The 25836-nt window shown below is 40.8% G+C and overlaps 2 protein-coding genes across 6 annotated transcripts in view; one reads left to right on the top strand and one right to left on the bottom strand.

The window, feature by feature from the left end:
* The window catches only part of LOC137173791 (RNA binding protein fox-1 homolog 2-like), a 34068-nt gene extending 12848 nt beyond the window's left edge, over positions 1-21220 (top strand). For 2 of the 5 annotated variants that reach the window (XM_067578869.1, XM_067578895.1), the window contains 11 exons: positions 6461-6667; positions 7845-8015; positions 8528-8581; positions 8713-8805; positions 12666-12753; positions 13160-13228; positions 13339-13486; positions 14077-14122; positions 16724-16812; positions 17005-17077; positions 18135-21220. In XM_067578869.1, the coding sequence (XP_067434970.1) occupies positions 6461-6667; positions 7845-8015; positions 8528-8581; positions 8713-8805; positions 12666-12753; positions 13160-13228; positions 13339-13486; positions 14077-14122; positions 16724-16812; positions 17005-17077; positions 18135-18179 (1083 nt within the window). In that variant the 3' untranslated portion in view covers positions 18180-21220. Of the gene's footprint in view, positions 1-6460; positions 6668-7844; positions 8016-8527; positions 8582-8712; positions 8806-12665; positions 12754-13159; positions 13229-13338; positions 13487-14076; positions 14123-14563; positions 14601-16723; positions 16813-17004; positions 17078-18134 lie in introns of those variants that run through there. The other 3 variants (XR_010925240.1, XM_067578877.1, XM_067578883.1) reach the window with 3 other exon arrangements.
* A 595-nt stretch (positions 21221-21815) lies between these two features.
* LOC137173816 (retinal cone rhodopsin-sensitive cGMP 3',5'-cyclic phosphodiesterase subunit gamma-like) lies at positions 21816-24673 on the bottom strand. The gene is made up of 3 exons (XM_067578905.1): positions 24570-24673; positions 22725-22844; positions 21816-22627 (listed from the first exon to the last, which is right to left on the bottom strand). The coding sequence occupies exons 2-3, from the start codon at positions 22832-22834 to the stop codon at positions 22510-22512; spliced, it is 228 nt and encodes a 75-aa protein (XP_067435006.1). The 5' UTR covers positions 22835-22844; positions 24570-24673; the 3' UTR covers positions 21816-22509.
* Between the last annotated feature and the right edge of the window lie 1163 nt (positions 24674-25836).

Below are 25836 nucleotides of genomic sequence, written 5' to 3'. Positions count from 1 at the left end.
CATAATGGTTCTGCCTCTTTAGTAGCTATTTGCATCTCTAATAGCTTTAAAAGCACTCGCTGTGAGGCATCTGTGTGGCTTTTAAAAGAACCTGCCTTTGAAATGGATAGGGGCTGCCCTCGCTGACTCCTGGTGATGGTGCGGTTGACACTGATAATAGTGTCATACGGCTGGCTTGTGTACATTTTTAAACCACGCTGGACAACCAGCTGAGTATTTTATTATCACAAAGCGCTGCACGACGAGCTCTAAACAAGCCTAGCTCGTTTCATGGTCATACCTAATGCATTAGGCGTGTCCGTGTTGGGTAAATAAATGTCTGTCAGTTTGTGTGTTCACCTGCACATGTGTTTGTTCGGGGTGGCGTGCGGGTTTTAATGAGGAGTAAATCTAGACAAATAATGTCATCATCTTTTTGTTTTGGAGTGTTTACCTTTCATAAAATGCTGCAGTGGAGCCGAACGGACCATTGACACAGCCAGAGGGGAGATGACAGGAAAAGTCAGTGATAGTGAGTGTGTATGTGTACAGACCTGTGCATGCATGTGCATATCCCTGTGCACATGCATGTTGAAGGGGGAGTCATCCAGAATCGCGTGCGAGGAAGGGGAACCAGACGTGAGACCCTACAAGGAAAAGGATGGGGGTGGATTGGGAGGGGTTTGTTTGACAAGCAGACATGTTACCCTATAAGGAGATGGAGAAGAGTGTGGGAGGAGGAGCCGGGACGCCACTGATATCCTGTTGCTATGAGGCAAATGAGCTTGATTGACATGCGTGGGGGCGGGACGTATGCAAGGGGTCCCGTCTGGATTTTATGAAGCGTAAAGAAGCGAAGCACACAGCAGAGAAAGAGTGGGAGGAAAGGGAGAGCAGCAGCAGCAGCAGCAGCAAGAGGAGCGGAGAAGAGCAAGAGGGGGAGGAGGAAGAGTGATGGAGGAGGAGGGGGGTTGATGTGGGATGGAATAATTTAACAAGAGGGTGTCTCCTGGCTCATCGGTATGCCGCAGACACGGAGTAAACGTTTCTCCAGCTGTTTGAAGCTCGGATAACAACAATGCTGAGTCAAAAGCCAAAATCTGAACTGAACACAACTTCCCCAGTTAATATGATTATTGAGCCAAAATGTGAGCCGCTGCTTAACTACATGAATCACAATTTCCACCGTCAAGTTTGTTGAATTAGGCTATAGACTAATGGCTGGAGGCCCAAGAAAGTAAGATCCTGAAATGTCATTATTCATGTGAAATGACCCAGTGCTGCCCTAGTTAGCTCTTAGCCATCCTCTTCTCTCCTCCTCCTGTAGCATAGTGAGACTGCTGCAGACGAGCACATTTTATAACATGCCTCCTCAGACACACTTGCCGCTGCTAACTGACCCGAAAGTAAGCCAGCTACAGCTACCGCTCTGAGTCACTGGCTTTGCCTGGCCAACGCATACACTTACACAACCCCTTAACGCCTAACGCCCTAACGCCAGGGGAGCGTATGCACAAGCGCACACGCACACACACACATACACACACTGATACGCACGCGACATGTACACAAACCAAAACATACACAAACCTGAGTGCTGACACAAATGCACAGCATACAGTTTGCCTGTCTACAGGGCAGCACTTTTCTTCAAATTGACCAAGAAAACCCTCCCTCTCTGTCTTTGTGTGCCTGCTTTTATCCTGCCATCTATGTGCATTTATTCAGTAGATGCTTTTATCCTGATGCGAGTCACAAAGGCCACTCACAGTCAGCTAAAGGCCCAGAACTTGACTAGTTTTTAAAAAACATAGCTGCACACAAGCACGCACTATTTTAGTAGATACCAGGCTGTGGACACAGTGTGTTAGGTAAAGAGAAGGCTGTTGAGATGCGGCTAAAATGGATCTCCTCTGAAAAGGCCAGTCATCGAACACAAATACAAGGTTGTTTTTGGCTTGTATTCCTGCTTCTATTTTGGTCTGGCAAAAGGAGCAGCAACAGCCGGGGTTGTCCATTCCCCTGTTGGTCTCTTTCTGTTTTTTTTGGTGCATGAGCAACAACAATCAGGAGGATGTTATGACTGACAGGGATATGAATCTGATCACTGGTAGACCAGGCTAGACTGAAGAAATAATATGTAGTGTTGCTGCCAAGATATCAAATCCTCGAAGTCCCAAGTGTACAGTATTAAAGTCCAAATCACTCTCCTTCTGTCTTGAGTTGCATCACAAGTTGTCAAGTCCAAGATTGAGTCATCTTTAGTCGAGTGAGTTGTGTCGTGAGTCATCGACGCCGAGTAGGATCGTTGTTTTACCAACAATTTTGACAAAAGGTAGAATGTCTTTGCACTTCCTCTGTTTCCCTGCACCAACCATAATGAAAGGGAACTCCTCTCTGAGTCAAGTTTCCCAGGGTTTTCTCACATGTTTTCCTTCCTTTTATTTTTGCTTATTGTTCCAGTGCCAGGCTTTTTGTCCCATGGAAAGCAATTAATTTTGCAGCATGATAGCTTCAGATATTAAACAAGAGTTTCACAGCCGTGCTCTGCGGCTCTGAGAGGCTGTACTCACACACAGGGCTGTTCTCAGCTAAATCCTCATGTCAGCAGTGTAACAGACTCACAGTGAGTTTGTTGTAAGATGCTGACCTTTAAGCAGGTAATGTTTACCAAGTTCAACATCTTAGCTTAGCGTTTTAGCTCGCTAACATTTGCTAATTAGCTCATTTGAATGTCATGTGTTAAACAAAAGTACTCGACAAGTTTGATATGATGATAGCACTATATGAAGAGTTATTAGAATTCATTCTGAATGTGTGGACTCAATTTCATCCAGATGATCTAATATTGAAGACATTTCAGTCAGAACCACACTGCTGGACTGAACCACAGTTTACCTCAGAGCCATTTTCACTGTGGATAAAAATAAAGTTTCATATCTGTATCTACATACAGAAACATTTCCCACATTGCTGCCAGGATGTCGTTCCCTTTCTACCTTTCCCGTTTCACCATTTGACCCAAGCCGGGTGATCAACTTTCCCTTTCTACCAAGACACAGGAGCAGGTCTCTATTTCTGTTTGTCATCCAGGTTAGTTCCTACCTGGTGACCCAGAATGACTCGCTCCACCCGCTATCATTTTCACTGTTAATTTAGGATGGGCTGTTGCAAGGTGAGGTCATCCAGCGTATCATTTAGCATATTTTGTTTGTTTTTTTTTTCTCCTGCGGCTATCTGAATTGAGGATAATATAATGAATTCAGGATGTGTTCATATTATTACCATCAGTGATGTAACAGAGAGGATCTGGTGTTTTTTCACCATAGAATGAATTTTGCACAACAAGTTTCTAGTCTTAATTTTGAGTTTGTGGTCTAAGCAGCATTCATTAGATGATAAAATGATCACTACTATTACTACTATTACTACTGCTACAGCCAACAGATTAAAAGAAGGCAGCAGTGATGTATAGAAAAAGTTTTTATCCAGAGTTTATTCTGTCTCTTAGTAAATGAAAAGTATTTTTTTTTGTACAATGTAACCAAAACCCTCACAAGTCATATTAGCAGCACTGACATTAAAAATAACTTTTCTGAGAACCGTGTTTATATGACAAATGTGCTGCTGCATAAAAACGGAGGCAGGCAGGGATGTGAGGGATGTTATCACACAGCAAAATCTTAATTCAGTTGCTTGTGGACGAGATTGGAAGATGTTCATACAGCTGCAGGGTTTAAATGAGCGGACACAGCTGCCTCCTGAAAACGTGAATGAAGTTAAACTTGGACACGGTGGTCAGTAATCTGGGGACAGTATTGCTGGAGTGCCAGGCACCAGAGAAGAGGACGCTGAAGATGGAGAACATGGTTACTATTCTGGCAGCGGCAGAGACTCTTCACCTGGCAGGAGAGCAGCAGCAGCAGCAGCTCAGACAGAATATGTGCAGTATAGAGGAAGGCAACGCATTTTGGTACCAGCCAGGTTACAGTGTTGAGATACATGATGAACATGTTTGCACAGTATGTAAACAGGAAACTCTGAAAACACCTGGTACTGTTCCCTTTGCTCCTACATGGTCAGGAATAAGAGGAGGAGCTTCCAGGTAAAGCAGGGAATTGTCTTTTCATTGAATATACAAATAAAACATTTAAGGATTGTGAATATGAACGTGCAGATTTCTAGTGTTGCTCTGTGGTTGAGTGCTTTTAAAATGATGTCATAGACGTCACTAAAGTGAATTTGTTTTAACAAAACAATTTAAAAGATGAAAAGTGATATCATGAAAGCACTTAGGAAGTAATTATATCTGCACAATTCAAGGTTTTAATAAAACTGTTAAATAGCCATGGCACTGTTATTTCTGTGGGCATATTTATTTCTCAGTCCTTTTAATTATATAGATTTATCGATCTCATCCAGCACAGGGCTCAGGAGGGTTGGCATTGTCTTAAAATTTCACATTTAATAAAATATTTTAGCATCTGTGAGAGACAAAACACTTAGATTATTAAAGGTTGTTCTGGGTTCAAAGTCGCCTTATAAATAACCTCCAACTAGCAAAACTGATTAAAGTTTAAATTTGATTCAAAATAAAGATGCTTATTGCTCATGTGCTCATCATGACAATATGTTAAATATAAAAATTGAACTGAATAAATTCCAAAAAGTTTCATGTTATTTTGAATCTTTTATATTTATATTCCTGATGATACAAAAAGCATCTATGTGGGTTTATCAGTGTCGACTCCACGCAGCTCTGCTGTAGCTGCTCTCCTGTCATGATATCGATGTGATCCGTGTCGACCATGTGCATCCTGCTGGTTTTGTCACTGAGTCGCGGGGCCTCGGCTACCGTGTCACAGGTGTGACGCCGAGAAAGGTCAAAAGCTGGGAGACAGATGGCATGCACGCAAACACACACACAAACACACACACAAACACACACAAACACACTCATACATACATACACACCCTCCCACACACTTTTAACACTCCCAAAGGGACACAGATCTATTGTGCAACTCAGATGGGCATCGCTGCGGCCTGTCACACACACACACACACACACACACACACACAAAGTCAATGTTGCCAAGCAGATGTCTATTGAGCATGAAGTCTTTGTAGAGGTGATATCATTTTGGTGATGGAAAAAGGAAAATATTACCTTTACTAATGAATTATTATTATTATTATTATTATTATTATTATTATTATTACAGCCTGCTCCTTGTGCCACCGCTACTACTACTAATGTTAATAATAATAGTAATAGTTAAAGAGAATATGATGATGATGAGATTAAGAAGAAGCAGCTAAACAGTGGCTGCTAGATTTTATTTCCTTATAATATCTTCATTTTTTTTTTTTAATGAATTGATATTTGCATCTTCAACTTGTTTCACAACCATTACTCTTTAATGAAATGTTTTTTTGGTGCCTTTTGATACTTTTTACCTCGTCTGCTCTCTGAAAAGATTGAAGTGATTGTTTGTTTGTTTCTAGATGTTTACTTCTTGTTTTCTAATAATTCAGGTGTATCTTAATGTTGCTGAATGTCCGTCTCCGTCTGGATGAACGAGGACTTTTATCATTCTGCCTCTGACTGATATGCTGTATTTTTATAAATATATTAGAATGTTGTCAACAAACTAAAACCACAACTGAAAGATCTTCTCAGTATGTTGCAGCACATCATTGATTGGTCATCCAGGGCAGTTATTAGAGTTATAAAAAGATCTGAAAGACTGTGATGGTATATAGATCACAGGCCGACCATGCCTCTTCAATCAGTCATCACCTTCTATCATCCATCCCCCCCCCCCTGTTCTCTCCTGTCCCTGCTGTCTCCCTCCACGCTCTGTTACCATTTAGGGTATCCATGCCCCATTGCCAACAGCAAGGAATGCGTGTGTGTGTGCGTTGTTATTGCCGGTGTCGTGTTTGTGTGTTTGTGGGTGTCTGTATTGTTCTCCTACGCGCTCGAGTGTCAGTAACTTACAGAAGTATTTTCTGGGGTAATAATATGCACGATATACTTTGGCAGGTTTCCTCACTAACATTTGGCCTTTGTGTGAGCGTTTAGGTGTGTGGGTGTTTGCGTGTCAGAGGTGGTTTGTGTGCAGAGGCGTGTGTGTGTGTGTGTGTGTGTGTGTGTGTGTGTGTGCAGGCGTTAGACACTCACCATTGTACAACACTGAGCATAGAAGCATCTGACCCTCAATAATAGATGTGGCTGCAGTGAATATTTAATGCATGGGGGGTGTAGATACATGCACGCATTCACACACACACACACACACACACACACACGGGGAAATGGAAATATAATATCCATGCCTGTATGACTTTTAGACTGAGGCTCATGGGAAAGTGGTCTCTGTGTGGTTGGGTGATGCTCTCAGTAAAAGATACGGTGGAATTTCGCCAGCCGGCTACTTAGCTTTCACTCCTTTCTCTCTCTCTCTTTCTTCTTCAGGGCTCTCAGGATAGTGCTGGCGGCCAGGACGGACTCGTACCTCCACCCTTCTCCGCGTTCCCTCCACCTCCACCGCCGCCCCCCCAGAACGGCCTGACCCTGGATTACGGGGGCAGCCTGTACGCAGCGGGGGCCGTCCAGGGCCCCGTGGAAGCCGGCGGAGTAGCGAACAGCGCCGCCAACGCCACCAACAGCCTCAGCGCACAAGTGAGTGCCAGCCTCTTCCTCTGCGCAGCCCACATCAGGTCTTCGCTTTGAGCCGGCGCTGAGAATAAGAGTGTGGAGGAATAACTGTTTCATAAAAAATCTAAAAAGATGCTCTGATCTGATACCCAGACTCACCGGAGCGGCCGATACCCTGAACTGGAAACCAGTTTAAAATCTATAAACCTCTCTGATAACCAGTCAATCTGATAATGACTCTGATTAAATATATATATATACATACATATAATTTAATGTCACTATCAGTATACGGTATATAATGATACTGTATATTAAACTTTCTGGAAAATCCATTTAGGAACATTTTTTAATCTCTTGACAATTTTTAGAAAATGAATCTATTATTCATTTAGGCTGTGAAACGTCCAAAATAGTGGAAAATGCTCATTTTTCAGAGCCGTAGGGAACAAATTCCACAGATGAAAAATGCTGGATGTGTGTTGGTCCTGATGCTGGTCTTATGAAGTGAATGGTGGTGAATTACCAATCAAACCAGTTTCTTTATAAACATCATGATAAGATTCAGTCACAGCAGGCTGCAGTAATCACTGGCCTCATGTTACCTCACATGAAAATGATGGAAATGACTTCCATGCAGTAAAGACGTGTTAGTATCTGAAGAGAAAGAGGTGCATCCCTACTTCAGTGTAAAACCCCCAAAATATTCCATTTGCAATATCATAAAACAGAAGCAGCAGGAAAAACTGGATTTGCTTGATAAATTACATCAATTAATTTTTTGATGATGAATTAATCATCATTGATTCATCAATACAGTTTACAGGTTTCACCATCTATTTCTGGCTGATCCAGTGAATTCATGAAAAAAAAAAAAATCCCATCAACGGTGCCACAAAACACATCACACTTAGTTATTCACAACAAAATAACTAAATACAACCAGAAATAATGTGAAACATTTACCAGCTCCAGGTTTTTAAATGAAAGTATTTCCTGTTTTTCTCTGTTTTGAGATATTTGTAAATGAAATATCTTCTGATTTTGAAGTGTTGGCTGGACAACATGAGCTCTTTAAAGATGGTACATTGTGTGAAATCATGATTGTTATATTTTATTTAAAGTTACCACACTGTATGACATGTGGAAAACCTTTCTGTCATCTAATGCACTCCTTTGTTTCCTCCCTCGGCCCCTTCAGCAGTCAGACGGGTCCTCTCAGATTGATGGCCAGTCAGGGGTCGGCTCGGGGGGAGGAGGTGGTGGAGGGAGCATCGGTGATGATTCAGATGCCAAGGGGACCCCCAAACGCCTCCACGTGTCCAACATCCCCTTTCGCTTCCGAGACCCCGACCTACGGCAGATGTTTGGGGTATGTGAGCCGGAATATTCGGCATCATTGCATAACAATAACCCAGAAAAGTAGCTTTGGATTAAAAGCATGCAGTTAGTAAAAATAATGAGTCAAAGAAGCCATCTGGTGACGTCAGCACTCTGACTCAGATTTCATTTTCCTGTAATTTTCAGTAACAAATCATTTCTTATTATCCTTGAGTGACATCTCACATGAAAAATAAGGTTGCGTCATATCTGTTCATCTAAAAGGAATCAGTTTTTTATCCTGTTTGACTGAAAGTCCGATGTCAGCTGGCATTCAGGTGTTAAAAATCTGGCCATGTGCACGGCTGTTTTGTAAGAGGAATGTCTCTAAAACGTGGTGCAGAGAAAAGAGCAGAGGAAGATCTGCTGGAAGAAAAGACTCCCAGAGCTGGCTCGGTGCCAGCTCATCATGGTTGAACAGTGCTGACACCCTGTGGCAGGATGCAGTACTTGACTCACATGCTCCTTCTTCCATCTTCATTTTCTTCTTCTTCCATTTTTCAGCAATTTGGCAAAATCCTGGATGTGGAGATCATTTTCAATGAAAGGGGATCCAAGGTAGGAAGTCAAAAAACACACAGTTTCAAAGTTTTTCCAACATAAATGAGTCCAGCAAATGTTCAACCTTCCCTCGCTCCCCCCCTCCTTTTCTTTTTCCATCCCCCCCCTCCTCCTCTCCTTGCTTGCAGGGCTTCGGTTTTGTAACATTTGAGACGAGTGCAGATGCAGAGAGAGCCAGAGAGAAGCTTCATGGTACACTGGTGGAAGGACGTAAAATCGAGGTAACTCCCCACCCTCCGCCCCCTTTTTTTGAAACAGTGACCATTTTCTCCTCTGTTTTCCCTCCATGTCCGACAATGAGAATGAGTTTGTTCTGGTCGTTTCTGCCCCAGAGAAGGTTTCCGGATGGCTGTATGTGTTCAATTCTAACCCCTCTGGCTTCACTATAGCATGGTGCAGTGGTGCCGCGCACACTGGCGTCTATTTTGACGGCACTTCCTGTCTATGTTTATGCTGGTGTTGTTCTTGTCGTTGATGTCGTGGGCTGTCCATTTGCACCTTGATCTGAAAAGCTGTGTGGTTTGCAAAGCATGCTGGGTGGAGTGGCTACACAACAGGCATGGCCGGTGAGACGTCACTACGACAACGGTCGCTGACGATATCTGCTTCTGTCACAGCATGTAGGATCTTTTATTTCTTTGTTTTTTTTTTCCTGCACCTTTTTCATCACCATCATCACTTCTTCCATGATCATGATGAGTGGCCATCTTTGGTTTATTGTTGAGTTTCAGACTGGAAGGGCAGTTAAAAGCCTCTCAGTTATTTTCTGAAAAAAAAAACAAAAAAAAGAAAGTGCTTGCTGGTGTCTGTAAGAGGCTACTGTATGTTGCATGGATGGATCATCAGGTCAGATGTCGTCTGTTCACTCTTTCATGTAATATTACGCGGGTGCCTCCTGGCAGTTTTTATGTTTGATGTGTTAAGAGACTGATGCATGATGGGGCAGTATTTTTGGGGGGAATGAGACCTGCCGTGAGAAGTGTGGTGTCATTTCTGATGCTTCAAAAAAAAGGCTGACTGTTTAATTTCAGATGTGCAAGATGGATGGTAAACAAAACAAAACAAAACAAAACAATAAAAAAAAAAACAAACGTATTGTTTACACACACACACACACACACACACACACACACACTTGCATCCACCACTCCTGAAAAAGAACACCAGATCTCATGGAAGTGCATTTTGTTGTGACATCTTTTTTTGATTTGTCAGCATGAGCTCAGATTTTAGTTGCAAATGGCCTTGAGAGATCAAATTACCACCACGCTTTCGCCATTTGCTCTGGCTCCTGATTTTGAATCACGCTTTCTTTTTTTATTTTTTACTTGCTATTAAAGCTCCTCTGCATGGTCTCGAATGTCCTGCACTCCTCTCTGTCTTCTCTGTGTGTGGGTGTGCAGAATTCAAAAAAAAAAAAAATATGGAGGGCGGAGAGAGAATGAACAAATGAAGAGAATGCAATAGATAGCTGTCGTTCCCTCTCCTTTCCTTTTTTTTTTTTTTCTTTTTGGTTCTCCTTCATCTCTCTCCACTCTTTTTTCACCAGGCCAGTCTGTCTGTCCGTCTCTCCCAGTTTGTGTGTCCCCATATGCACCTGCTGTCCATCCCTCCCACATATCTCTGTACATGTCCCTGTCCTGTGATGTAGTCAGGTAGCATAAACATTGGAGAACGGGATTAAGTTTGATTTTTGAGTGATTATTTTGTCAGTTATTTGAATATAATCTGGTAAATATCAGCTAGATTCCCTCTCAAGTTAGATTTCAAATTTCTGACATTTTCTGTTTCCATTTGTTTGCTCTTTTCTCATCTTTTCTGATCTGTTAGCGGGTTTAAACCAGTAGAGGACAGGTTGTTGTCTAATGGCTGATGCTTGTAGGTGACTGTTTACACGTGACCTGTTACATCACTTCCTCTCTGCCATAGGGTGGGGGTTGCTTTTCATTACCTCGGTTTTTTTTTTCTGTTTTGTTTTCTGTTTTGTTTTTTGTTTTTTTTTTGGTTCATCATTTCTTTCTTACATATATTTTCTCTATTTCCCTGATGATTTTTGTATGTTGTTGTTGTCAGTCTCCACGGTAACTGCTCGCGTGTCCTCACGCCGTTTCCCTGGCAACGGTAAGTTGTGTACACATGGCATCATCTTTGAATGACCCCTCCCCCCACCCCATCCGTCCAAATGAAATAAAATGCACCCAACACCCAAATGAAAGACTCCTTTACTGAAGGGAGCTTGATTGATTGATTGATTGATTGACTGATTGATTGATTGATTGACTGATTGACAGAACCTGATTGGCTAATCCTGTGATTGACTGGGGAGGTGGTGAATGAAACGATTACCAGATTAGCCATTGACCGCATGGCATTATAAAGGCCACTTGTATAACTGAATGTACTGCATCTATCTGCAAGTGCAACAACTATGACTACCACTTCTTATGCATTCATTCCAATCACCTCTCTAACTGCATTCAGCATTTAATTCCAGAGCTGTATCCTGCATGAGTTTACTCTCTTTCTCGTCATCTGTATGACGTCATATAGTACTATGTCATCTCTCTGTGTCGTGTGTCAGCCAATAGCTGCATTTTTGCACCTTAGTGGGACAGCATGAAGAAGCATGAGTGCTATGTTAGCTTTACTGGAGAGAGGAGAATAGTTACTGTAGTACTCCATCATCACTTCCTCTACCACTAAGTAGACTGCAGACAGTTGTAGAGGTACAGCTGTTAAGACTTAACATCCAGACAACAGATACATATGCGTGCCCTAAAGAGGATGCAAGTATATTCTACTCTTCATATCTAATATATGTATTAAATGAGTTGTAGGCCTGAGGAAAGCACATCTTTGTGCCAGTGATCAGATAAAGGCAGCTTTACTTTGTTTTGATTTCTTTAAAAGAGGTGTTCTTGTTTTCCTTTTGGATCAGTTTGGTTCTGGATGGTGTGTGTTGGTGGTTGTTTGCTTCGAGGTCTTTTCTGGTGTGCGACACTGATCTGGAATGCCTGGCAGTGTTTCACAACCATGGTTTGATTTTTAATTTTTTTTTTTGAGGAATGATATTTGCATCCCCCATCCTCTCTGTCTCTATCTAGACTTTTCTCTCTCTGTATTTGTTCTTGCTCCATTTGATCATTTCTCCATCGTTGCTCATGTACAGTTAGATCCAACGTAGGCAAACGGTCAGATGTATTTTGTATGTGTGTAGCGCATCTTGTTGTTCATGTTTGTTCATTAGAAGATTTGCACATTTGGATGGATTGTTCACTCTCTCTGTCTCTCTCTTCTCCACATCATGTATGTGTTTTCTGTGTCTTTTCATGTGGACTGGCTCCTCCTCCTCCTCCTCCTCCTCCTCCTGCATCCCTCTATATTTCTGTCTTTTCTCTGTCCTTCTCTCTCCCCCCCTTCCTCCTTCTTCTGTATGATGTGTATTTGATTGGGAGGGCTGCAAACCTTTTTTGATTGGTCTCTTGCTGCATCTGATGCTTGCTGATTGGCTAGTTTTGCTCACCTCTGGTGATGTGATGCGCTCTTGACTGGCTGTGTGTAATTTGTGTATGAACTCTTCAATTGATGTTTTTTTGCATTGTGTTCAACTGATGAATCTGCCGCTTAATTCACCTTCTTTTTCCCTCCTTTTTTTGAAGGTAGCAATATAATGGTCTTGGATTTCTTTTTGAATGCCTTTGTTCTGAAATATTTTGTTGTTTTCTTTGTTCTGTGTGCCAATGGTTGCATTGTTTGTGTGCAAAACTGCCTGACTACTCACCAGGATCCTTGTTTTCAATGTCTTTCTCCTTCAAAAGAAGCGCATGCATCAAACACCATCGCTGCTCATCAACAGAATTAACCTCTGTCATAAGTTTTTCAAAAAAAGCCGTTAAAGTGTAATGATACCTCACACTTAAATGACATATTTCCCTTATTACCTTATGTATCAGTGAATGCATTTAATTTATGAAGGCATACAACACAAACTTTAATGTGATTGAATTCTGCATCATTTTGTTATTTTCTCCATATTTAAACTGGGCCGAATGAGCTTCTGACCACTGTCTCTGGTGTCCAGGTCAATAATGCCACAGCCAGAGTGATGACAAACAAGAAGATGACCACCCCGTACTCTAACGGAGAGGGCCTCGCTGCTCTACCATATGGTAATACGATTAGCAGATTCTCCTCTCAGCTTTATACGTCTTATTAGGAGAAGAAACAGTGAAAAGAATGTCAGACATCCCTTTAGACTAGGGCTCATGATATTTCCTGATATCTTCATGGTAAATATATAAAAGCACATGTAACAAAGAGATGAATAATGTTCCACTGTTATACATGACTTCATATGTGTAAAACAAACTTCCATAATGAAGTTTATTAGTTTTTAATTACAATTCACTTTAAATCTTTACTTTGGAAAACAGAAATTTGTAGAACAATCACATGACGAGATTATATAATCATAATATAATTCAGCTGAAAATCAATCAACAGTATTATTGAATTATTGCAGAGCTCAAGTCAGACTGATGTGCTTTAAATATATGTTTGATGTTTTGTCTCCAGCTGGATGGAAGTTGAGTCCGATGGTTGGAGCGATGTACAGTCCTGAACTCTATACAGGTAATACAGCAGGTATTAGCTTTCTTACTACTTATTATACTTACTGAGCCTGTTGAAGACACAAAGCACAAAAATAATAGTTATTTTCTATTTCTATTTCTAATTCTTCATCTCTCTGTCAGTTCCAGGGTTTCCGTACCCAGCAGCAGCAGCAGCGGCCGCCTCCACCGCTGCGACCTTTCGGGGTGCTCACCTGCGGGGTCGTGCTCGGCCCGTCTACAGCGCAGTCAGGGCAGCTGTGCCGCAGCCTGCCATCCCTACCTACCCGGGGTAAACACACACTAACATATACAAAACCTGATCACTACACCACAGCAGCTACTGATAATGAAACATAGACAGACGAACATGATATTTAGTATATTTCTTAAATGCATGTCTTCACCTAGTTAAAAATAGTTCTTCATAATTGTGCATGCTGTGTGTTTGAATATATTTTTATGTAAATAATGACATTGATAGTTTGCAGAGCTGAAATACCATTTCCTTGTACCTCTAAACTGGTAATGATATGATCCTTTACTGCATTCCAGTCAAACTGAGCAGTATGAACTTTGAATGGATGTAACAGTAGTATCACTCTACACTCAGTGAATATTTTATACAAAGAGGTGGTATTTTTTCTTGCATGTTGCACGGTGTGTAATAATCTCACCCTTCTTTCTCTTCTCCCTTTCACAATCTGTTTGGCACCGTTTTCTCACCTCTCTCTCCCTTCAACCGTCACTCTTGTTTGTTGTTTTCTGCAATGCCCACATGGTGGCGCATCACACCATCTTTTTGTTTGTTTGTTTGTTTCTACATTCCACCACCGCTCTTCCTTTTCCTTCTTTCCCTCCTTTCTCGTCTCTCTCTCTCAGTGTGATGGCCTATCAGGATGGTTTTTACGGTGCCGCTGATCTCTATGTAAGTATACGTCTCTCTCCTCTACTGCCTCACTCCTCCCTACGTTTTCCCCCCTCTTGCCTGTGGGTTTTCAAGTGTGAAACAGCACGGACCAAACCCATAGAGACGTGTACTTTTGGGTGTTTTGATTAATCACAGATAGACATTTTATGCCCTAATGACCAAATCTTGAATTGTGCTATTTTAAAATCACAATTAGATGAAACTCATCACTTTGCATATAAATGTACAAGAAGATCTGATGCAGACAAGTAGAGCACTCAGTTTCATCAAAGTGTCCATTCATGAGTAGACTCCTCTAGGGTTTGTCTCTGTGCATTTGTGAGTTTGTACCAATGTGATTATGAGTGTGTATCTATGTGTGTGTGTGTGTGTGTGTGTAATGGTGTGTGTGTGCGTGTGTGACCAGGTTGACAATAGCTGTTTCTGTTCTCTCTGTAGACTAGTGTTTCAGGACATTAGTGGCAGATTGCCCCAGGTAGGGTTTACACACTCTGTGTGAGAGCCAGTGTGCATCCTCCTCGTCTCCAATGACTGCGTGCTGCTAGACATTATTGACCATCTGAGATTGAAATGCCTTCTCTGTCTTCTTCTACTAACTCACTGGATTCTGACATGGGTGGAGTTGCGGAAGGGGGAGAAAAGAATTACGTTGAAATCTGCATTTATAAATCATAAACAACAGCAGAGTCACAATCATAAAACATCAGGCGGAGAGATGGATGAACAGGAAGTAAACAGCTGAACACGAGTCATTCTTTAAAACAGAGACCTGCCCAGAGGAAAAGATTTCTATTCAAGCAGCCAATTCTATCTGTAAACTGTCTTTTCACTAGTGTCCATACAGACTTTCACCATCTCACACCACAACACCTACATTTGAACATGTATACATCATGTTGTTGAGGCGTGATGAATTAAAACAAACTATAAGATTAAAAACAAATGTTTAAAAGACTTTTAAGCTAATGAAAACTTAAAGGAACTATTCTCAAAAACTGGGATAGTTGGAGTTAAAAGCAGGTGATCGGTTCAGTTAACATCTGATCATTTTACTAAGATTAGAGCTGCACCTGTTGTTTTCATCATTGATTAAGTCATTTGGTCTAAAAAATATCAGAAAATTGTGAAAAATGTTTCCCAAAGTCAATGATGCACCTCAAATGTCTTGTTTTGTCGTGACCAACAGTCCACAACCCAAAAATATTCACTTTACATCATAATATTCACACTGAAGAAGCTGGTTTAAGAAGAAACCTGCCTACTGTATATCAGCTTTATATACTACACACAGAGAATATCATAATGTCTTAGTAAGATGATGCTGCGAGCAGAAACGCCACAAATAAAGACAAGACAGGAAAGCAAGTAAGACATAAGTGAATAATGACTCTAAATCCTGAAATTTGAGCCAGTAGATTCAGAGGGATGCCAAACAGCAGTTCATTCAGACCCCTTCCAGGAATCTCCCTATCTGTTTCACCTGTGGCATGCTAACTGAATCAATGTCGGCATGCAGACATACTTACAAGGCTGACTCCTCCCCCCAGACCCTCCTCTTCCCTCCCTTTCTATAAACTCACTTCTTTCCTTTCCTTTGCTCTTTCCATCCTGTCGTCTTTACTTCACGCTCACTAGTTGAAATCTTTTCTGTAGTTTGTCACCTAGCTTCTATGCTCTCTGTCTCCTCCTCTTCCTCCTTACTCAGTTTCTATATCACCTCCTCTCTCTTCATCCTTCTGCGCCCCTTCCTCTTCCTCCCCCCCTCCTCCCCGGTCCAGCCTTCCTCCCATAGCAGCAACTGTGTGGTCCTGAATGCGGGGACTTGGTCGTGACTGATCCTTTAGGGTAGAATGCAGCGGTGTGCGTTTGTTTGTTTTTTTTCATAGGGATGTTTGGCCTAATACACTGTATGTTCAGAGTTTGGGAAAGCATGCTGTGTCTGTCAGTGATTGGTCGCTGGCCACGTGAGCGCGTGTGTGTGTGTGCCCTTTTTAATCCGACTGGCTGACTGTCTTCTTACACCTGTAGTTTTTTTGTGTCTGTTCATCAGCTGTTCATTCAACATAAATAATGACGCAATCATCTTGCCACCCCTTCCCCTTTCTTTAACTGTGTGTTTTTGATGGGGGAACTGGGGTGGGGCACAGTTATGGGTATGAACTCTCTCTCCCTCCATGTCCAACTCACAGTGGGACAGATGATGCACTTGGGGAAAGATACAAACAGTAAAACACATTATGCACAATTGAAAGATGTTGTTTTTCAGGGTTAGTCATGAAGGGAGAGACCCACACAGAGCCTGAGCTACATCCTTGTGAATGCTATACTGCACCAGATTAGCCAGTTTTGCTGACTGTCTGCTTGTTAATCTTTCGCTCTCTTCTCAGCAGTTTTTCTCATAATGTAACCCCTCTAGATTCACTACTAGTCTGATAGTTTGTAGAGGAAATATAGCAAACTTTTAACAAGAATTTACTCTTCCTTCTGTCTGTCCCACCTCTCCTTCCATCATATCTCTTTCTCTCTCCTCTATCTCACATGCTGCCCTCTTCCCTCTCGCTGTCCTCCATCTCTCTCCCTTTCATCGCCTCCTCACAGGGTGGCTATGCAGCGTATCGTTACGCCCAGCCAGCTGCGGTAGCGACTCCCGCAGCAGCAGCGGCCGCAGCAGCAGCTTACAGTGACAGGTGAGTGGGCTGTCCGGCGCTCCTTTAGCCTCCTCTGACAGGCAAACACCTGCTGAACTTGGTGATGTGTGTTGAGATGTTGGCTGCTGTCACTACATCATTGAGGGGTTCAGTACCTAAACAGAGCATTGACCAAGAAAAGTGTTTTAAATGTATTGTCTTATGTCTGATATATTGTCCGTTTTCTGACAGCTACGGACGAGTTTATACGGCAGACCCCTACCATGCTGCACTCGCCCCGGCTGCCTACGGTGTTGGAGCCATGGTGAGTCCCTAAAAGCAACACATCAAAGGATGAGTGTGATGATGAAGACCAAAACCAACAATGCTTTAGTCTAATCTTCCCTCGCCTGTCTGTGACACTCATCTCTGAATCTATTCATCTCAATCTTTAAAAACAAAAAGTCATTTTCTAAAACAGCTGGGCGCTGTTGTTTTTAGCAAACATTGCTCAAACAGAAGTAAACGGTGCATTTGCTGCGGATTAATACAGATTTAGTGCGCTAGAGAACATAAAGAGGCTAAAATGCTTATCAGATGGTGGAACAGCACGTGTCTCCCAGCACCTTCCCAGTGTTGGAACTGGTGGGGCTGAGTCTGACAACTTCTGTAGCTTTCCAAAACCAACAATCTGACATTTACACCCACTACACACGGTGATTAACCAGGCGTGTGGAGGTGAGAAAGTAGGCAGGGTTTGAACCTCTCTTTCACTTTACATGTACAAACAAGTACAACACTATGAGTGTCTTATAGGAGAGGCTATCTCAAAGTGTGCACTGTATCCTGTATGTAAATGATTATTGTGTCTCGCCCCTCTCTGTCATTTTTGAGTATAGCAGCCATAATATGGCTGTTTTGGAACGGCTACAAACATTTAATGCCCTCAGCTGTGGTTGGACGGCACATCAGACAAACTAAATGTTTCTGAGCATATCTGGGCCTTTACAACACCGAGACCGAGGCTGGATGATCACTCAGGCAAAGCAGTCAAATACCCAGAAGTCTCAGATTGTTTCTGCCAATTTAGTTCAAATTTTATTAGAGAATATGTAAAAACAGAATATCAACTGATATTCTATTATTACAACTATTATTTCATAGTAAAACTTCCCATTGCACAGAGAGGAGGAGGAACTGGGTGGTGTTTTTGTCTCGGGGCCTCTTACACGTTAAATTCATTGTTGGTTTTGGTCTTTTCATGGAATTTGTTGACACCAAGAAAAAATGATCACCAGCTTTATCTCTTCTCTTCTCAATAAAATCACACTGAATTTAATGACAGATTTAATTACTAATTTGTTGTTGTTGTTGTTTCACAGGCCACGCTGTACAGGGGAGGCTACAGTAGATTTGCCCCTTACTAAAGACACTACATTTCCCAGGAGCTCCTCTCTTCCATTGAATTACTCTGAAAGAGCTCCCTCTGTTGTCGTGGAGGTGGACTGCACCCAGTTTTAAAGTGTGGAGTCGACCACAGCAAAGATATTTCAGATCCCATCCCAGAGCAGTCCCACGTTTTCTTATATACGCTACTACAGAAATAGAGGAATGCTGTATTAAAGACTGACGGATGGCCTTTACATAAAAAAAGAAGAAAAAAAAAAGACTTAAAATGGTCATCTTCCCTTATTGCACGGCTGTATTATAGTCCCCCTTCTTATGCCCTCAGCACTCAGCAGCACAAGACTCGGGATGGAGCCCAGATGTTCTTCCAAAGGCTGTATGTGGATAACTGACATTAAAACAGCTGTCAACCATGTATGAGAAGGAGCTGAGTGCTGTGTGTCTGCACACACTCAACATGTAAGGACAGAGAAAGAGAGGGAGAGAGAGAGAGAGAGGGAAACAAGCAATCAAGGTGTCCACAAAAACGTTGGATTGGTAGGAAGCGAGAAGGTGCTTCAGAACAGCACCAGAAAACATTTTGAAGCAGAATGACGAGTCACTAAAATGATAAAACTCCCACTGATGGATTTCATAATTCCTTCTTAACGTGGGCGGATAGTAATGAGAGGCTTTCCATTCTTGCCGTGTTGTGGTAGAGGGAGGCTGAACATGGCGGCTTGGAGGGATGATGATGATGATGATGATGATGATGTGACTGTTTGTAACGCTACAGAAATCACGTCCGAAAGCTGAAGGAGGGAGGGTTATTAGAGCTGTTCCTTACCTCAAGTTTTCTTAGTATGTGGAAATGGTGAACCTTTAAACTTAAATTGTTATGATATGCAAAGAAATTAGTTTAGAGAAAAAAGTTACCAAATTATTATTATCATTATTATTATTATTATTGTAATTATTCTTCTTAATATCATCATTTTGTTTGACTCAGCAGTTACAGCTGTTTATGGGACATGTAGTTTCCCCAGTGAACCTTGGGGTTAAAATCCGAAAATGAGCTTCTATATGAATAATATTCCACCTTTTTGACTATATGACACAACTATAGTCTCACATCATCCTTCTCACGCACAGGATTTCACTACACTCTGTGTGCAACCACCACTACACACTACTACAAAACGTGCAACACTACACTGAGAACATTTTCTCCTTTAGTTGATTTTTTTAGCTTTCGAGACGAAGGAAAGTCATGTGATCTTCGCCCACAACCCTGAGGTTCAAGTATTCAGTGATCCTTTCATTTTAGAGATTTATTATTTGGATTTTCCCCTCATGCTCCATCTTTTATAGAGCGAGTCCAACATTGAATGAGTCTTCCTGAAAATACTTTAGTTGGTAATTGTGTTTGAGATGCTGCCAGCAGCGATTTACTGAGCAAGAGAGATTCTGTCGTCGAGTTCATAGAAAATATTTAAATGCAAAACACCTTACTATTGTGCATATTTCTATACCGTTGTATTCTATATTTCCAAATGTGGCTTTTTTTGGCTTTTGTTTTTGTTCCAAAGATTTGTAGAAAGCACATTTTTCTGCCGTATGTATAAATATATTATCTTTGTTATTATCATAATCCTTGATAGTCCTATTGCTGTTTTTATTTTGCTTTCTTTTCTTTTTTTTTTTTTTTTTAATATATATCTGTAAGTGTTGTTCCTTCTCCAATAAGGTGCAAGTTGAATTTCAAGCTTGGTTTTTGTTTAGTTTTTTTTATTTTTTTGCTTTGAAGTAAAGTTGTTGAGGCGAGAGCGTACCTGCGGAGTTAAACGGCGGTATGCATGTAACACTACCAAACCTTTGTCCTCTCAGTTAAATACTCAGTCAGTCCTGACTGCTGCTTTATTTGTTTTTGGTTTATTATAGAATCTGCTAGCATGACATTTGATTATGTTTCAAAATATCCTATAATTGAATTTTTTTTTCTTTCCACGTCCATATTTTTCAGATACATTTGGAATGAATGAACCATTAGCCTGTAGCACTTTGGTTAAAGCAAACTGCTTTCTTCTTCCTTCATTTCTTTTTGGTTGAATAGTCTTTTTAATGCAGACTCCTTACATTTCAGTGGTGAAATCTGTCAGCTTGGCCAGTGTGGTCGTTTCAGGTTCGTTTGACGATATCCAGTAAAATGTCTGAAAGTGTTATATCACTCATACATACGCAGGTTAATATTCCAACATGGTGAAAAACAAAATGTCATTGTGGGATATGAGCTAAGTTGTGTGTAAAATGGGGCAGTGAGGTTTCTATAACCTTTTTTATCCATTAACTAATTTCATGGCTACACAGGTCAATGAGATGTTTTGTTTGTTTGTTTTTTATTATTATTAAATGTGCTGCTGTAGGATTTTCTTAAAGTCATGATGTTCGACATTTCTTTTCCAAAATATCTCCATATTACTATCGAATGTGCTCTGGACAGAATGGGAAAAAAAAGAAACCTAGCCAAAGATGCTAACAGTCCCCAGCACGTTCTGGTTCCCAACATAAGAAGTGCTACACAAAAATAACACAAAGATGGACTTACAGAGCCACTAAAGGCATGGACAAACCAGCATGAGCGATACTTGTCAAGTTAAAAAAAAAAAAAAAAAAAGTTTTGCATGAATCTTGTGTCTTTCATATTTGACTCCTGAGCAGCAGAGCCCAGTTGCGTTCTTCTTTACCACTAAACTCCATGGAGATTGACAGGCAGCTAGCGGTTTGAAGCTAGTTCAACACAATGAAGAGCACAGTGCCGTTTGGCAAAAAGGCCTGCTGACAAACAAAATGGCCGCCACACAAACAACATGCGGCGGCTTCATTTCCTGTCATGGTTTTCTTGCCACTGTATAATAGTTGACTATGTGGCCATTCTTCATAGTTGCTATGATTTCTCAATGACCAGTCCTCTCCCTCTGTCATGTCTATATCCCCTTGACTGCCATTATGTTTTGTTTTGTTTTGTTTTTTTTGTTATTGAATGTCCATATAAAATGTTTTATATAAAAATGTTTTGTTGTGATCGAGCTTTCAGGTGGTTTTCTTTTGCTATTTATTTAGTAAAATGAATGACATCATTTTAAACCTGAGTCAGTCACAAAGCTTCAAATCTTCATGAACTGACTGTTTGGCTACTTTGGGGAAGCAGAAAAAACACACTGACATATTATCACCTTTAAAGTTGATAGCAAACTGTTTCCTATTCACACCTTCATCAGATAAGCAACATAAACATTCATTTCCTGTTTGTGTTTACCTGATAAGACTAATATTCAATCTCCTCTTAGATAAATTCTGAAGGGAAACATTTGGCTTTTTAGCTGCTAAATGCTCCATCAGCTGGTCACTAACTGTTGAGCAGGTAGCGCAGACATATACTAGCTGACAGCTAACCAGAGTGAACCAGAACAGTAAAAAACCAAAAACAATGAGCTGAAAGACCCTGAAGTGCACCATGAAACTTGAGGTGAACCACAGTCTATAATAATAATATAATAATAATTATATGTGTGGGTTTGTCACTACTAATATACTGCTTATAGTAGCTTTAATGGTACGTATGCAAATATACTGTATACTGGAATCTCTTACTGGTTAAAATGATTAAAATGACAATATTTATTTGGGGAAAATATTTATTGACAGTTTTACTCAACTGTAACTTTCAATCCTATTGAGAATGTGCACAAATTTACATTCAAAGTTCATAAAAATAAAAATCTTTTATAAACATCTGTACATTAATGAAGAGGAAATAGCTCCAAAGAGGCGGGGAGGGGGGCGGGGTCATGGAGTGGAAAAGGCAGAAGAGAGGAGAGAAGATTTAGTGGTGATAAACTGTAAAAACAGGAATCAACCACTCACAACAGATGTCATCCGTTGTCTCAGAAATACACTTGCCAAGTGCAAAGTGTAAGGAGGGTAAGGTGGGAGTGTGAAGCATGGACATCTCAGTGAAGCATATATAAATGTATAATTATTATATATAGCGTTTTATAATAACATTTGTCAATTTTGCAACATTATGGATCCACTTCGGGTATCGATTTTTGTGCAATGTTTCCCAAAATCCACGTGAAGCTAACACGACAACATACATCAGTTCAGGTATGTTGGGATTGGGAAGGAGAGGGGGGAAGGAGAGTGGGGGGGGATGAGGGGGGGGTTGGGTAGGGTGGTGGTTGTGGTAGGGTGAGGGGGGGGTTGGGTGGTAGGGTGAGGGGGGTCGGGTTGGGTGGGGTGAGGTTTAAGGATTAGGGAAGAGCGGTCCGGGGAGGTATAATGGTTGAGGTGAAGACACAGGAGGGATTTCTAGACAATTCCATATTTCGCCAGGTCGCTGAGCTCCATGTCCCCGAAGGCTTCCCATGGGCACACCACTGTGATGTCTGTGCCGAGACCCTCCATGCCGGGGATGTCGTCTCCGAATCTGGAAAAGAAACCAAAAAAAAAAACAAATCTTAATTTCCCAGGAATCTAAAACTTGATTTTTTAAATTTCACATCAGACTTCGAAGCCCATCGTACCCCTTCTGGCCTGGTTTAGGAGCCTTGCTCTTGAAGGTGCGAGCAGCCCTCTGCTTGAACTTGGGAGGTGCCTTCTTGTCGGCGGGTGCTGCAACAGCTGCGTCTGCCATTTCTTATGTCCTGAGAGAAAAAAGATTGAGTCAATGAGTTAGTTGATGTGTAAGACCTTCCCTCCTCCTCCTCAAAGCCCCCACCCGGATGATGTAACCCTCCCAGGTTGGGTCAAATTATAGACTGAAGCTGTCATACGGCTCCTTAAGACCCTGTTACACAAACAGCTTTGTCTATTTTTATACGTTGGCTTTAAAGATTATTCTTGGCCAAGTTACTGGATGTCCTGAAAGTAGGATATCATAAGTTCACCTAATTCTATAGTTAGTCTGAAGTTAACCCACATATGTTGTCAATAATAGACCCTGAGTGTAAGGAGATTTTGTGCTAAACAACTGATTTTCAATCTGCTTTAATCCGACCTCTCTCTCTGACCTCAGTTGTCTCATCTCAGTGGAAAGATCAGCAGCGTTCTGGACCTTTCCAGAATGTAATATGACCGCACTGATTGCTACTTATAACCCACAAACAAATCTTGTAATTTTGTGGACTTTGTCATGAAGTCTCAATCGGCTCTCATATTTCACATCCTGCTGGATTGTTTATACTTCCTCAGTATTTCCCTGCTTTCAACAGAAAATCATGTTTGCAGTTATTAAAGGGGGTCTGAGAGTTTGGTGCTCATATCAACACTGAAACAACACTTTACTAATGTCCTCGCAATGTAGGAGATGACCAAACCCAGTTAGTCTGTCTGAGGTTAATACGAGGTTTATCAAGTCATGTAGATATTCTCTTTTTGTTTCTGGTATGAAATCTCCTCTTTTCTTTGCCTGGACAGTGTTTCCTTGTTGAGTTGTGGTAAAAATGATATTTTTAACCTTTATTTAACCACAATGTTCTCTGTAGATATAAATCTCTCTTTTTTAAATCACAACAATGCAATGTGAATCAACACAGTACAAACATTTACTAATGTCAAAACAGGATGTAAAGGACGAGATAATGCTTATACATGATGCACAAATTAAAGTAATATTCAGAGATGTGCCAAATTCTTCCTGAGAGGATGACAGGCCCTGTTTTTTTATCCTGTTTTCTTTTATCTTGTTTGCTAATTCCTAGTTATTGTGTTTACTGCTATTGCATATGACTTTCTCCTCTTAACAGTTTTTTTTGCTATGTTGCAAGCAGAACAATCTAACAGTACAAAGTGAACTGAACTGAACACATACATGATCACTCCCCACAGATGTAGAGACATTTGTAAAAGGAGCCTTAACATTGAGCTAAAAATGACATGAGAATATCAGCAAACAAAGGCCCTCCCTCCTACTTAAAGGTTGCATTAAATTAAATTAAACTCAATTAAACACTTAATTAAATCAGGCTTTTCAAGCTCTGATATATATACATGCTTAAGACGTTTGTATTAACAAAGTCCTTTAGAGAGACAAATAAGATAATGTGTTAAAATAAGGATGCAAAGAGCACAAAAAACAAAATACAAAGTTATAAGATTTTAGAAAAAGCCAAAAGAAACAAGGGATTTTTTAAAAACTGATTTAGCTTCTCTGAAATTTCTCTGATGTAGTTTCAAGATAAAAGAGACACTTTGCATCCAAGTAGAGATACTTTTATCTATAATACAGTAAAAGCACATCCCTGACACCTCACAGTATCTGTCTGTTTTCTCAGCACTTCTCTGCATTCAAGCTGTAACTTTAACCCTTAATGTGAAACTGACAGTCAGCCGAAGCTCCTGGTCGAGTGAAGATCGGAGTTTGATCTTACCTGCTTCTGCAGTTGCACAGTTGGTTTCTGGCTGAAGTCTCTCTGGTTCTCTCTGGGTTTTGTCCTGGTGTCTTCTTATATACTCACCCCCTGCCCACTAATCCCCCTTAACATGTTTATCCATAACTTTCTATTCTCTCTTCTTAAACCCAGCCCTCTAATTGGCCTCTCTGCTCAGATAGATTAACAGGGGGCTCAAAGGTGTTGTGCCATGTGAAGACGTCTGCAGCCTTACATAATGAAGCATCTCAGGGAAAAACAAGATTGGATTTACTGAACAATATGAGTTGTTTTTGGACCTAATACGTCACTGAATATGTAAATATACCTGTAAGAAAGGGTGTGTTTTTAAAATAATATTACATAATCGCAGAATAATATATTATTCTACAACAATAAAATTCAGTTGACAGTTTTGAAACAGAAATAGTGGATTGCAAAAGTTTATTCTTGAGCTTGAAAACAATAATTTGACAAAAAAAAATCTTAACTAAAGCTCCTCTTACTAGACTTTCTTTATCAGTTAATAACAAATATGAAAGCTCTGGAAGCAGCTAGAAAGTGGACTTTAAGTTTGGACTTTAAGTTTTTTTCTGTCAAATAAAGATTTGGAGTCAATATTTGGTGCTACGCAAATACGCAAATATTGAGTTTATCTTATCTAATCTGATGTTTTATCACTCCCTGACTCTTCTTTCATGCCAGAATAATAAACTGTTGAGCTAAGTTGACAGTTACTGTCTCAGTATTTGTCCTTCTGTCACCTCAGCCCATGAACTGAGAGGTGGGATTAAGAGCTGAAGGGTTAAGTGTTCTTTACATGTTACTAAGTGATCGATCACCTGTATGGAGCGCAGCTCATGTCTCATCACATGCTGCAGGTCATCCTGCAGGCTCCTGTACATCAGCTGTTATTGTTTACACATAAACGTGTACGGTTGTTTTCTTCACGTTTATCGCAATCTATCAGCCCTTCAAATCAATGTTTGACTACGGGGCGTCTGTACACTGAACCCACATAAACACTGAATCCTCAGTAAACCTGTAGGACTTTATGTCTCTAAAGACAGGAAATAAACCACTGATATATATAAAACCATATATGTATACAGTATATCGCTCACCATGAAACATCAAACCAAATGTAGTACTTTAGTAGTAGTACGGAATGACTACATAGTAAAAATAAAAAGTGACAGTTACTTTATTAAATGAAAGTGTTGAATTGGACTTTTAGACTTCAGAGAGGTGAGTGTGGGTGAAATAC

This window comes from Thunnus thynnus, chromosome 3 (assembly GCF_963924715.1).
Source record: "Thunnus thynnus chromosome 3, fThuThy2.1, whole genome shotgun sequence".
NCBI classification, from domain to species: domain Eukaryota; kingdom Metazoa; phylum Chordata; class Actinopteri; order Scombriformes; family Scombridae; genus Thunnus; species Thunnus thynnus.
The sequence above is the reverse complement of the archived record's forward strand: the minus strand, read 5'-3'. Positions and strand labels throughout refer to the sequence as shown.